This window comes from Haliotis rufescens, unplaced genomic scaffold (assembly GCF_023055435.1).
Source record: "Haliotis rufescens isolate VD_foot unplaced genomic scaffold, xgHalRufe1.0.p SCAF_7, whole genome shotgun sequence".
Classification (NCBI taxonomy): Eukaryota; Metazoa; Mollusca; class Gastropoda; order Lepetellida; family Haliotidae; genus Haliotis; species Haliotis rufescens.
The window spans coordinates 50,295,014-50,309,986 of record NW_025964361.1 but is presented as its reverse complement, the minus strand read 5'-3'; the positions used below and the strand labels follow the sequence as shown (position 1 = coordinate 50,309,986).

The 14,973-nt window shown below is 43.7% G+C and overlaps 1 protein-coding gene across 2 annotated transcripts in view; it reads right to left on the bottom strand.

Annotated features, from left to right (window-relative positions):
- LOC124117486 (fibrillin-2-like) overlaps positions 1 to 14,973 on the bottom strand; it is a 108,041-nt gene that overhangs the window by 20,025 nt on the left and 73,043 nt on the right. The window contains exons 16-24 of one of the 2 annotated variants that reach the window (XM_048387317.1): positions 14,558 to 14,680; positions 13,401 to 13,526; positions 11,768 to 11,893; positions 10,874 to 11,029; positions 9,173 to 9,295; positions 7,310 to 7,432; positions 6,411 to 6,533; positions 2,950 to 3,078; positions 989 to 1,111 (exon numbers count right to left, since the gene is read on the bottom strand). In XM_048387317.1, the coding sequence (XP_048243274.1) occupies positions 989 to 1,111; positions 2,950 to 3,078; positions 6,411 to 6,533; positions 7,310 to 7,432; positions 9,173 to 9,295; positions 10,874 to 11,029; positions 11,768 to 11,893; positions 13,401 to 13,526; positions 14,558 to 14,680 (1,152 nt within the window). Of the gene's footprint in view, positions 1 to 988; positions 1,112 to 1,362; positions 1,944 to 2,949; positions 3,079 to 6,410; positions 6,534 to 7,309; positions 7,433 to 9,172; positions 9,296 to 10,873; positions 11,030 to 11,767; positions 11,894 to 13,400; positions 13,527 to 14,557; positions 14,681 to 14,973 lie in introns of those variants that run through there. The other variant, XM_048387318.1, reaches the window with a different exon arrangement.

The following is a 14,973-nucleotide window of genomic DNA, read 5'->3' as shown; positions in this document are numbered from 1 at the left end:
CGCAACATCAACAGACACAGCATCAGGCAACAGCAGCAGACACAGCATCAGACAACAGCATCAAACATCATCATCAGACAATAGCAACATACATCAGCATCAGCCAACAGCATCAGGTAACAGCAATAGAAAACACCATCAAACATCAGCAACAGACATTCAACATCAGACAACAGCATCAGACATTATCATCAGACAACACCATCAAACATCATCATCAGAGTGAGTGAGTGAGTGAGTGAGTGAGTTTGGTTTAACGCCGCTTTTAACAGTATTCCAGTTATATCACGGCGTGTCAGCTTAATGTGGGAGGAAAGCCCGAAGTGATGCAGGTTTCAGACGTTTACCACTTCAGTGAAACCCACAAGCATGGGTATGGTGCTGACAAACCTCGAAACATAATTGGGGCGAACCGGGATTCGAACCCACAATCATAGGTTTCTGGCATGCCCAAGGGACGCAACTCTGCACAGTGAATCGCGGCGCCTTAGAGGACTGGGCCACCCGTGCCCCCCATCATCATCAGGCAACAGTATCAGACATCATCAGACAACAACATTAGACATCATCATCAGACAACAACATCAAACATCATCAGACAACAGCATCAGACATCATCATCAGACAACACCATCAAACATCATCAGACATCCGGCAACACCATCAGACATTATCATCAGACAATATCAGACAACACCATCAACCACCATCATCAGACAACGCCATCAAACATCATCATCAGACAACACCATCAAACATCATCATCAGACAAGAGCATCAAACATCATCATCAGACAACAGCATCAGACATCAGACAACATCAGACATCAGGCAACAGCATCAGACACAACAGAATGTTGGTTGTTTGTTTGTTGTTTAACATCGCCCTCAGCTATATATAACATATTCCAGTTAAATGATGGAGGTCTGTAAATAATCAAGTCTGGACCAGAAAATCCAGGTCTGTCAGTCCAGCCCTTCTACTTACCGTAACAGTTCCGACCATTGTCAGACAGTAATAGTCCAGTTCCTCGACAGCGACACTTATAGGAACCGTAAGTGTTTTTACATAAATCTTGACATGGTGAATCTCGCATACACTCATTGACATCTGAAACATTGCACAGAACTGTCAGTATCTTGATGAGGTGAATCTCGGATACACTCGTTGACATCTGCAAAATTACACAGAACTGTCAGTATCTTGATGAGGTGAATCTTGGATACACGCGCTGACATCTGCAACATTACACAGAACTATCAGTATCTTGAAAAGGTGAATCTCGTTTACGCTGGTTGACATCTGAAACATTACACAGAACTGTCAGTATCTTGACAAGGTGTATCTTGGATACACTCGTTGACATCTGAAACATTACACAGAACTGTCAGTATCTTGACAAGGTGAATCTTTGCTACACTCGTTGACATCTGAAACATTACACACAACTGTCAGTATCTTGACAAGGTGAATCTTTGCTACACTCGTTGACATCTGAAACATTACACAGAACTGTCAGTATCTTGACAAGGTGTATCTTGGATACACTCGTTGACATCTGAAACATTACACAGAACTATCAGTATCTTGACAAGGTGAATCTTTGCTGCACTCGTTTACATCTGAAACATTACACAGAACTGTCAGTATCTTGACAAGGTGTATCTTGGATACACTCGTTGACATCTGAAACATTACACAGAACTGTCAGTATCTTGACAAGGTGAATCTTTGCTACACTCGTTTACATCTGAAACATTACACACAACTGTCAGTATCTTGATGAGGTGAATCTCGGATACACTCGTTGACATCTGAAACATTACACAGAACTGTCAGTATCTTGACAAGGTGAATCTTTGCTACACTCGTTTACATCTGAAACATTACACACAACTGTCAGTATCTTGACAAGGTGTATCTTGGATACACTCGTTGACATCTGAAACATTACACAGAACTGTCAGTATCTTGACAAGGTGAATCTTTGCTACACTCGTTTACATCTGAAACATTACACACAACTGTCAGTATCTTGACAAGGTGAATCTTGGATACACGCGCTGACATCTGAAACTTTACACACAACTATCAGTATCTTGACAAGGTGAATCTTTGCTACACTCGTTTACATCTGAAACATTACACAGAACTATCAGTATCTTGACAAGGTGAATCTCGTTTACGCTCGTTTACATCTGAAACATAGCACAGAACTATGAGTATCTTGACATACACATTCACACAAGGAACAATGTAACACACTTCACGGAAGTGAATGTATAGCCCTCAAAATTACCTTTTCATTAACAAAAAACCCAGAGCTAGGAATGTATTACATTTCAAAAGTGCCACAGGGTACTTATGGAGAAGTTTAGGTGCTCCTTGGAATTTGACTGTGCCAACATGAATAAAAGTATGAACCTGAGCTTGTTTGCCACTGCAGAATTGTCTTTTGGGGGTTGAAAAGGGGTGGTGGGGTAACATAGTGGTTAAAGCGTTAACTCTTCACACTGAGGGACTGTGTTTGATTCCCTATGTGTAGACCAAGAGCATTAGACAAAAAAAACCTGTAAAAATATAGTAGAAAGTTCAAATTTTCTGGAACCTTCAGAAAGTCGTATTGATGTCCGTGGCACAAAGTTTCCCAAGGTCCCCCTGGTGGCATTTTCAAAATGGCAGCCATTTCCAAGATGGCCATTACTCTTGAAAATGAAGTAATGTGTAGTTTATATTCATGATATCACGCAATATATCAAAAGAAATCTCTTTTATGATCTTTCAAAAAATAATTGGTCACCAATCTGCAATGATTACGATATATATTTAATGTTTGGGCGAAGGTTATATCTAATTCTCTTGGCCTATGTGCATATAATAATAATAGAATATTGATAAAAGTGGTGTAGAACTGGAGGAGGATGTGACCTGCTTTAGTCGATACTTACCAACACATTTCTTTGTGTTGTAGTGATATTGTTCAAATCCAGCTTTTCGACATTCACAGCTGAAGGAGCCGATGGTGTTGATGCACACATCATCACAGCCGCCATTGTCCGTGGCACACTCATCCAAATCTGCAGAAAACACATCAGCTCATAAATCTTCCATTGAGCTTCATTCTGCCTTTTTTTTATTCCACCAACAAGAAACAAGCATGAATATTCCCCGCCAGTATGACATGTCCGGTTGTATGCAAGGCAAGGAATATCATAAAGCTTTCAAGATCTGCTCCGGGAAGGAGCACTACTGAATAGTCGAAGTCGTTGCCATAGAAACTAGAAAAATGCAAAAGGCAACAGTTTCCCACTAGACCTATCTATGTGCCAAGTTTGGTTAAGATATCTCTCATGTTTTTTTTAGTTCTGCTCCGGAAACGAACTGTGACAGACTGACATCACCCATTCCTATATCCCACTTCCAATTCCTTTGCGAGGCAAAAGTAAATTGTAAAAAAATATGCATGCAAACAGTTTGGAAGGAGAGAAATCAGTAGATTTTGGAAGGTGTTGATTCAAGAATATATTACTGCATTAAACAGCCAGTCCAACAAAGAGATATTTTGTTGTTTCTTTCCATATTCCTCCTGCCGCAACTTTTTCACCCTCCCTACTTAACATTTTGAGGAAATATAAAATGAGCATTTTGGAATAAATGGAATGTTTTTATATTTACCTACACAGTGCATTAGCTTCCCTACCTTAACACACAGACAGTAGTGGAACAGACAGACAGTTGAAACAGATTATAGCCCGTGCCTGATACCCTGGAGTTATCCACCTTGGCCCGTACCACCTCATTTTCTTCACTGTATGGCAGCAGGCACAGCGTAGACAGTGGTGCAATGGTAAGGCGGAGGAGGCGGACAAAGTCCGGGTGGGGTTAAAGGTGAACATAAAAGCATTGCATTAATCCTGAAAGGCTTACCTTACCTGATGCCACAAAGTGCTTTATTTGACTGACATGTAAGGAGGGCTCACTGTGATAAGCGCCAGTCACACTGAGGAGACACCGTAACAGTGTCAGGCAAGGTTCCATCCAGTTGTCAGACTGGATAGATACTCTGGTAACTCAAGTGGTTCATAGGGTGAGATCCCGTAGACCAACGTTAAGGTCGCAAACTGGTGGGTTGAAATTCCTCGTTTGGTCTTCCAGCATGAAACCCCAGATGATGGCGAAGAGTTCTGGCACAGAGGCAAGCCAGGTTCCTTGGGCTTACATCAAGATGGAGTTGAGGGCCGCAAGGTAAGTTGCAATGGTGGAACCAGCAAGGGGACATTGCTGGGAGAGTGCCGATGAAAGAAGTTTCTCCATATACTTGAGGAGACGAAACTGCCACTGATTTGCCTCCCAACTCTTGGTGTCCTTGGTGATGTGAAGGACCTGGGGCATCAGTTGTGTCTGAAATGATGGGTCCCATTAAGATTGGTCAAGCAAGGCTATCATGATGGAGTCAAGGCAGTACTAGAAGTAGGTGGACAGGTGTATCAAATGGCGCTGCTGCCAATCCTGGACAGAGGAGCTGCAGTTTGGCGTTTGAAGGATTCTTGTCCAGGCAGTCCTGGATAGCCGGGTTGGCAGAGGCCTCCGTTGACAACAGGTAGAGGGAGTGGCGGAGAGCAGAGTCCAAGCGGGGTAGTTGAGGGTCCGACACTCAGCTTTGAAGTCTCCACTAGCAAGTGCACGTCCTCATCCACAGATGGAGAGGTGTCAGCGAAGTCCCTAAAATGGAATGGGTGATGCTCCTTCTGAAAGAGGAGCAGTTGGATGGATGACCTAACAGGAGGTTCAGCAAAAGAGTGCGATATGTCGGCGACCAACTGGTCGCGGGGCAGGAGAATGTCTGTGGAGTCAGTGACCTTATGCTCCATCTGCGGGGAGGTGCCTTGTCCTGGCGAAGTGCAGGATAGATGGTCAACAAGCCAGGTTGGCATGCCCACTGGGGTCAGATGCCGATCTGGTGACAGTTCAACATAGCCAGGGATGAAGACCCATTCATCATCTGAGTGGCAGCGATCTCAGTGGCATTATTGAGGGGTCGCTTGACTGGTGTCAAGGTCTTATTCTGTCGCTGGTTTCAGGAAAAGCATGGCACATCTCAGGTCCCAATGCTCCTGGTACCAGGCGCCAGGTGACTTATCTTGGCAATGGCAACCAAGATCAGTTGTCAAGAGGGTGTTCTGGAGACTGTCAGGCGACTCTTGCGGGTGTAGTCAGAGTGGTCTTCAGGCGATCTCGTTCATTGACGAGATTCAGCAGACTGGCGGTATGATGTCTCAGAAGAGGCATGGGAGTGGTGATCAGATGACTGATGGACGCTGGCGAGACTCGTGCCGAGTGGCAGCAGAGACAGGTCTTCTGGTCGGTGTTGTAGCACATGCACCCAGAAGGCCCGGGTGGACGTAGGGTCAAAGAAGTCAACCTGAGTGGAGGGTGTCACCGGATTAGTAAGTTTTGGAGGCACTGGCACCGATGTAGAGGAGCTTGCCCAGGTCCTAGGGGTAGGGAAGATAACATCTCTGACGGAGGGGGAAAGGTCGACAACCTAGGAGGTGGAGGGCTCAACATCTACTTCTGCTTGTTGATTTGTTTCTGAATAGCCTTTTTGTAAGATATTAACCCGCTAAGATAAGGCAGAGCGTACAGGACATCCACTGTCAAAGTTCAAGGTGGGCTGCAGTTTGGACAACGTTGATGGCGGTCTTTCCCTGACTTCCTCGGTCGGTTATACATTTCACAATATTCGGCAAAATAGGTGAACAAATGTCTACGTTTATCTGCATGGATGACCAAAACATAAACATGTACATCAGAGACAGAGAAGAATATGACGGATATGAGCCAAGGTGGATCAGGGCACAGGCTTTTGTCTGTTTCAACTGTCTCACCGTTCCAGTACTGTCTGTTTGAAAAGGTAGGGAAGCTGCAGCAGTCTGTAGCATCAGGTAAAACATATACCGTATTCGACGTAATAAGCGCCCAGGGCGCTCTCAAAATTAGAAATAGGGGGCTCTTATTAGAATATTATTTTGGTGGGAAAGAGAGTTGAAAGATAAATTTCGTGGTTTCTGCTGACACACTGGAATGTGACAGATACATTTTTCCAGAATTTAATTGCCCATAATTAAGAATGCATATAACACACGAGTGCGTATTATACGCGAATAAATAAGTCTTGTGTACATTGATCAATCAGATGGAGTGCTAATTGGGATTGTTCACCAGCCAATATATTAGCAAATATCGCTGTGGGTGTTTATTAGAGCGGGGTGCTTATTATGTCGAATGCAGTATTTCAAATTGAAATTTTATCTTTTATTTTTTTTATTTTTTCGACCTACTGCACTGAATTTTAGGGCTAAAATTATCTTTCCCACAAAAAAAGTGTGGACTTGTGTGTGAGTCCTACCAGTGCATTCCTTGCCTCCCTCGATGATGACATAACCAGCAGGGCATGTGCAGTGAGCCCCGCCGTTGGTGTTGATGCACTGGTGCGCACAGCCGTAGTTGTTGTCATCACATTCGTTGATGTCTGCAACATTGATCATTGGTTCAGATAAACCTATGTGATGGATAATATATGTGGCATCAACATCAACATCTTTCGTAACTAGGATTGGCACTTTTTGCAAGAAAACGGATTATAAAAGAAATCTTCAAAATTATGCTAGTCTCATGTGACAAGGAAAGGCTGCTGGGGACATATTCTTATACCACATTCCCATGGAATCATAACTAAGCACTAGTCATTTCTGTGTCATACAAACCATATCAGTGGAGAGGTGGTTAAAGTGAGTGAGTGTGTTGGGTTTAATGTCGCTTTTAACAATATTCCAGTTATATCGCAGCATGTCAGCTTAATGTGGGAGTAAAGCCCAAAGTGATGCAGGTCTCAGACGTTCGGTGAAACCCACGATCACAGGTATGATGCTGACAAACCTGGAAACATAATCGGGGCGAACCGGTATTCGAACCCACAATCATAGGTTTCTGGCGTGCCCAAGGGACGCAACTCTGCACAGCGAATCGTGGCGCCTTAGACAACTGGGCCACCCATGGCCCCGGAGAGGTGGTTAAAGCGTTTGCTCATTACGCCAAAGGTACGGGTTCGATTCCCTACATGAGGACACTGTGTGAGGCCTTTTTCTGGTGTGCCCTGCCGTGATACTGCTGGAATATTGCTAAAAGTGGTGTAAAACCCAGCTAACTTACTCTTAACGGTGAAGAATATAAATACATAAACGGGAATCCCACCAACATGATGCAATACTGGTGAGTGTCAGATAAGTACATAAACGTGAATCTCACCGATACATGTCCTGTCATTGGAGGTGGTGAAGTATCGGAGGTCGCACCCGCACTGGTAGCTGCCGATAGTGTTGACACAGTTCTGGTCACAGCCATGGCTTGAGGTGGCACACTCATCAACATCTGCAGGCAGAATACAGCACTGTACACACTCATCAACATCTGCAGTCAGAATACAGCACTGTACACACTCATCAACATCTGCAGTCAGAATACAGGACTGTACATACTCATCAACATCTGAAGTCAGAATACAGCACTGTACATGCTCATCAACATCTGCAGTCAGAATACAACACTGTACACACTCATCAACATCTGCAGTCAGAATACAGGACTGTACACACTCATCAACATCTGCAGTCAGAATACAGCACTGTACGCACTCATCAACATCTGCAGTCAGAATACAGCACCGTACACACTCATCAACATCTGCAGGCAGAATACAGCACCGTAAACTCATCAACACTCAGGCTTCTCACTCACTACAATAAGAAAGAGACAGTTATTATACTCAATTGTGTGTTAATTTCTTATACTAGCAAATTCATCATGGCTCAGTTTAGAATAATACCTGTATGATCAAAATAATATTTATTTTTAAAATCGACCTCTTGTCAACTGCATTACTCTTTAGTCCCATTAAGACCTCTTTCTTTTTGCCATACTTGTCTAGAAAATCATCAACATAAGAATATACATTCAATGAAATGAAATATTTCACAAGATGTCACAACTGGCTATACAGAGTTACCTCCCTTGGTCATGCCAGGAGTTTGAATTCTAGACGTGTCCTGATTATAATAATTGATCTGTCAGCAACTCATCCATGCTTGTAGGTTTTATAGAAGTGGTAAACATCAACAATCAGATTCATTCTTGGTTTAAAATACTCGCTTATTCACTCACTCACTCACTCAATCTCTACTGACATACCCTGGCAAGTCTTCACTCACTCACTCACTCACTCTCTACTGACATACCTTGACAGGTCTTCACTCACTCACTCTCTACTGACATACCCTGACAAGTCTTCACTCACTCACTCTCTACTGACATACTTTGACAGCTCTTCACTCACTCACTCTCTACTGATATACCTTGACAAGTCTTCATTCACTCACTCACTTACTCTCTACTGACATACCTTGACAAGTCTTCACTCACTCTCTCTACTGACATACCCTGACAAGTCTTCACTCACTCACTCACTCTCTACTGACATACCTTGACAGGTCTTCACTCACTCACTCACTCTTTACTGACATACCCTGACAAGTCTTCACTCACTCACTCACTCTCTACTGACATACCTTGACAGGTCTTCACTCACTCACTCACTCTCTACTGACATACCTTATCAGGTCTTCACTCACTCACTCTCTACTGACATACCTTGACAGGTCTTCACTCACTCACTCTCTACTGACATACCTTGACAAGTCTTCACTCACTCACTCACTCTCTACTGACATGCCCTGACAAGTCTTCCCTCACTCACTCACTCACTCTCTACTGACATGCCCTGACAAGTCTTCCCTCACTCCTTCACTCACTCTCTACTGACATGCCCTGACAAGTCTTCCCTCACTCCTTCACTCACCCTGACAAGTCTTCCCTCACTCCTTCACTCACCCTGACAAGTCTTCCCTCACTCCTTCACTCACCCTGACAGGTCTTCCCTCACTCCTTCACTCACCCTGACAGGTCTTCCCTCACTCCTTCACTCACCCTGACAGGTCTTCCCTCACTCCTTCACTCACCCTGACAGGTCTTCCCTCACTCCTTCACTCACCCTGACAAGTCTTCACTCACTCCTTCACTCACCCTGATCAAGTCTTCACTCACCCCCTCACTCACCCTGACAGGTCTTCCTGTCTGGAGTCAGCCTGTAGCCCCCTGGACAGGTACAGTAGGCACTTCCGTCAGTGTTCATACAAATGTGACTACATCCAAGGATGTTGCTGCTACACTCGTCAAAGTCTGAAAAACATCATTCCAGCTGGGCACTGCATTGTAGCTCTCCATGAAGATGAACATCATAGCAACACTTGTTCACTAAAACCTGGGGAGGTCAGGTAGCCTAGTGGTTAAAGCGTTCAGTCGTCACGCTGAAGACCCGAATCTTCGCCGAATTCCCGACATGGTACACAATGTGTGAAGCCCATTTCTCGTGTCCCCCACCGTGATATTGCTGGAATATTGCTAAAAGCGGCGTAACACTATACTCACTCACTCACTAAAAACAACTTCAGCTGTTGTAAATTTTCCACCACAAAGGATTCAAACATGAAAGATTGCATAGTAACAATGACAACAGTCAGTCCGATGCTAGCAACCTAAACATACAACCTTGTGTTTGTTTGTTTGCTGTTAAACGCCGCACACAGCAATATTCCAGCTATATGACGGCGGTCTGTAAATAATCGAGTGTGGACCAGACAATCCAGTGATTGACATCATGAGCATCAATCTAAGCAATCAGGTTACGATGACATGCATCAACCAAGTCAGCTAGCATGACCATCTGATACAGTTATTCACCTCTTACTGCAAGCATAGTCACCACTTATGCCAAGAGTTGGCTGCTGAAGACCTATTCACTACTCAGATCTTCACGGGTCCTTTTGGTATGACCAGAGAGCCGGGGGTGCTGGGGACACATCTACTCCGCGTCCCCACGGGGTGAACCAATTCAGCGAGGCAAATCACCCGATATGTTAGTTGCCTTTTACAACAAGCATAGTCGCCTTTTACAGCAAGCATGGGTAGCTGAAGACCTATTCTATCCAGGATCTTCACGGGTCTACAACCTTGTAGATATACCTCTATTACATCATGTAATGTCCCCAACTGAAGATTTGCAATTCCTTCCATGTGAGACTCAAACTCTCTAATCAGCCCTTGTACTTCCCTGGTTAAGTGTACGGTGGTTACAAACACCAGTCCAGCCTCTCCACCACCATTGTTTATTTAAAAAGGGGAAAACGTGTGGTACTGATCTTTTGAAAAAAAGGACAGTTGTTCGAAACTGGAAGAAACCACAACAGTATGTTGCTGCTGTAATGTTAAGACGAACAACGCAGTGCGCCTGCTCCACCCAAAAATACTTCCACCAATACAGTTATTGTCGCCAGGAACAGCAGCCCAAAGTCTTGTTAATGATTGCACATCACCACTGCCAACAATAGCTCATACTTGTCTTCAAGTTACATAAGTAATAAATATGTAAATGACAATACCAAAAGTAAACAAGCCCATTTTAACAATGGTCCCAAACTGTTATGGCACACATGCACACACGGACGTACGGACGGAACCCATTTCAAAAATAGATTCGCCGTACTTCGACATCATCAAATTGTTTGCGTATGTTCGAATCTCCATTCTAAATCAAGTCATGACAGAAAAAATAATTTACCATGAATAAACAGCTCATTCTTTGTTGTTCGTTGTGACTTATCGTGTAGTTATCTCATATGTTGCAATACGTATCACAATGTAGTCCTACATGTTGCAAACTTCCAGGCAATCAACAAGGAGCATTGTGGGTAAGTGTACCTGTGCAGGGGATGTTGTTGCTGGGGTCTCCCACGTAGCCGGTGCGACACAGACAACTGGCGATGGAGGTGCTAGCACCGCTCTTGGTGGAAGAGCGAGGGGGGCAACGCTGACACCCCTTGTCTGTCCTGTCTCGGTAGTATCCCCTGAGGCATGCTGCATCAAACACCATGGTTACAGCATCAACACTATGGTTACAGCAACAAACATCATGGTTACAGCATCAACACCATAGTTACAGCAACAAACATCATGGTTACATTAAACACCATGGTTACAACAAACACCATGGTTACATCAAACATCATGGTTACATCAAACACCATGGTTACATCAAACATCATGGTTACATCAAACACCATGGTTACAGCAACAAACACCATGGTTACATCAAACATCATGGTTACAGCAACAAACACCATGGTTACATTAAACACCATGGTTACATCAAACACCATGGTTACATTAAACACCATGGTTACATCAAACACTATGGTTACAGCAACAAACACCATGGTTACATCAAACACTATGGTTACATCAAACACCATGGTTACAACAAACACCATGGTTACATCAAACACCATGGTTACAACAAACACCATGGTTACATCAAACACTATGGTTACATCAAACACCATGGTTACATCAAACACTATGGTTACAGCAACAAACACCATGGTTACAGCAACATGGTCAGCACCCTACCCAATCTTGAAGTGATAGGTGATGGGGTTCAATGTCATGTTCAAGATCATTGTACTTATATAGCGACGTGCATGCAGGTGTATTGTATTTGTCCACACTGGTTTCATAGCCTGGGGTGCTTGGGACACATTCTACTCCAGGTCCCCGTGGGGTGAGGCAAGGTGGCCAACAGGACGAAGTACTCACCAGCGCACTTGGTCGCCCCAGCCTTCCGGTAACCAACATGACAGCCACATCGATAGGTGCCGGGCAGATTTATACATTCTTGCTGACACAGGCTTTTGGTTGTGTTTAGGCTGCATTCGTTAACATCTGGAACAAGCCGATATAATGTGGTGAGTGAGTCAGTTGGGTTTAACGCCGCTTTTAACAATATTCCAGTTATATTGCGGCGTGTCAGCTTAATGTGACAGGATAGCCCGAAGTGATGCAGGTCTCAGATGTTTACCACTTCGGTGAAACCCACACGCACGGGTATGGTGCTGACAAACCTAGAAACATAACTGGGGCGAACCGGGATTCGAACCCACAATCATAGGTTTCTGGCGTGCCCAAGGGACGTAACTCTGCACAACGAATCGCGGCGCCTTGGACGACTGGGCCACCCGTGCAACCCGAGATAATGTGGACCAGCATAGCAGTATTCTCATACTAGGGCTGGGACTGGTAACTTGGGTACCCGGGTCGGTTGGGTACTGAGTAGGACCCGGGTACCCACAGGACTACCCGGACCCGTAGTTAGTCACGTGATATATTGTATAATGGCAAAAATTATCTAGGACTGTATGGTTCCATTACAAGTCACTAATGTTCTCATTTCTTCCTGACTATGCACGACTTCTGATTTTTCATATGGTTGAATAAAGATATATTTAAGTCAACTTCAGTGTATGAATGACCAGATTGTTTAATACAAGTATCTACATACGTTATGCCAGGGCTATGCTAAAAATGTTCCCAATCGGACGATTGAGACATCTCCTAAGACGTACAGTGGGTACCCGGATAGGGTCGGGTAATAGGGGGTGGGTACCCGGGTAGTATATTTGGACTCGTCCCAGCCCTATCTCATACTGCAGTAAACATATATTTTATGGCACAATAATATCCTCAACTTTGGTTTGAAGGTCCACTTCAGACACACAAAAATATATGACTTATTTAATGAAAATGGATTCTGAATTGGAAACATCGGAGAAAGTTTCTTTGCAACAAAAACAAATTTATCTTTTTCTTAATGGAAACACAAGCTACTAAAATCTACCATGGAATTTGAAGAATTTCACAGAGGACATGCAACAGCTGATCCTTTTTATTTCCATAACTGTAGTACTAAAATAACAAATGTTCAGAAATGTAGAAGTGCCCATTTGAATAAACAGTAGAAGAGTTACTTCCCTTCCAATGCGGACCTGAATTGAAACATATTTCATTACTTACATTCGTTGATCGTTTGTTTGTTTGGCAATATTCAGCTAAACGACTGTGGCCAGTGAACAACCAAATCTCGACCAGACAAACCAGTGATTGATATAATGAGCAAAGCCCCATGCCACAGGGATGCGATGACATGCAATCCACAATAAAATCACCAAGCATGACCTTTGGATCCATGAAGTCACCTCTAACAACCAGCACAGGTTACTGGGGACCAACTCTAACCTGGAAATCCACAGGGTAAATTACATATTTGTTTTTGACCTAAAATTAAAGAATGTAAGAAAAAGATCTATAGGCACAAAATTATAATTTTATTTGACATCTGTGAATATATTTGGAACAGTGGAGTCTTAAAGTCTAGTGACGTGCAAGTACATACCGACGCAAGCAGCTCCATCATCCGCGGAGACGTACCCCTGGGTGTTACACACGCACTTGAAGGATCCGATAGTGTTGATGCAGCCCTCCTGACAGACACTCTCCCCCTCCATACACTCATTCACATCTGCAACAGAAGCCAGGGTTGGTTGGTTGGTTTGTTGTTTAACGCCGCACTCAGCAATATTCCAGCTATATGAGGGCGGTCTGTAAATAATCGAGTCTGGGCCAGACAATCCAGTGATTGATGTCTTGATCATCGATCAACGCAATTGGGATCGATGACATGCATCAACCAAGTCAGCGAGCCTGACCTCCCGATCCCATTAGTCGCCTTTTACGACAAGCATAGTCACCTTTTACGGCAAGCATGGGTTGCTAGAAGCCAGGGAGGCATTGACGGAGTTTTACTCTGTAATGTCGGATGAAGCGAAACCATGTTAGTCCGGACCCTGCCTCCCTAACACTGAGGCCACACTTTGTCTGGGGGACACCAGAAATTGGCTTCACACATTGTACCCATGTCGGGAATCGAACCTGGGTCTTCGGCGTGACGAGCGAATGCTTTAACCACTAGGCTACCCGACCGCCCACTTCCAAAAGAAACACAATTACCATACATGTTGGTTAATATGTGAAGACTTACTCATATTCAAGAGATATTAGATTTGCTCTTATCGCAAACAAACATAATGGTATGATGTGTGAACCGACACTCATGAACGCATCACATGTGATGTCATAGATCCACGACTCGAGATTCACTATTTGTCTTGTGCAAGATAAGCATGTATAGTTTGGAAATCAGGTGCAGCACATCATGATAAGAATAAAGACACTGTGGTAACACTTGACTGATTGTTAGTTTTGTCATTAAGTGGTACACATTGGAAACATCTCTTCTTAACGTTCATACTTCTCTATATGTTTCCGTGGTTCGCGTTCCTCTTAGCAGTGAAAACATATTGGAGTTTGTTACGCATGTCATTGTTTCTGCCATGCACAGTGAACCTGACATGACAATATACTCCAATCTGTCAAAAAAATGAATCACTTTATTTGTGAGAGACCCTCATTTTTCTTATTTATTTCATTCTTACCCGAATTTCATGATCTACGGTAGCTGCTACTGAACAAGCATGACATTTTTCAACTCACCTATGCAGGAGGTCTTGTTCCAGGACAGTTTATATCCATTCCGGCATCCACACTCAAAGGATGCGAGCGAGTTGATGCAGATCTGGTCACACGGCGTATCAAAGGCTGAGCATTCATCAAAATCTGACACACAAAAAGATGATAAAGTCATGAAAAAGCTATAGACACATTAACACATTTCTTACGGAATATAAGATAGCTACGCGATAAATAGCAAAGAACAATGAAGAACGAAGCTTGGTTTATTTTACAATAAAACATTGTTCTATTTTGATGTCGTTTCTGGTGATTCGAACATGCGCTCTCAACCTGATGACGTCATATATTGAATGACGTTACTTTACAGACGGAAGTGTCCAGTGAGTTGTTCCCCATAGATGTAGCTGGGCTGGACAGATAAACACAATTGTCAAACG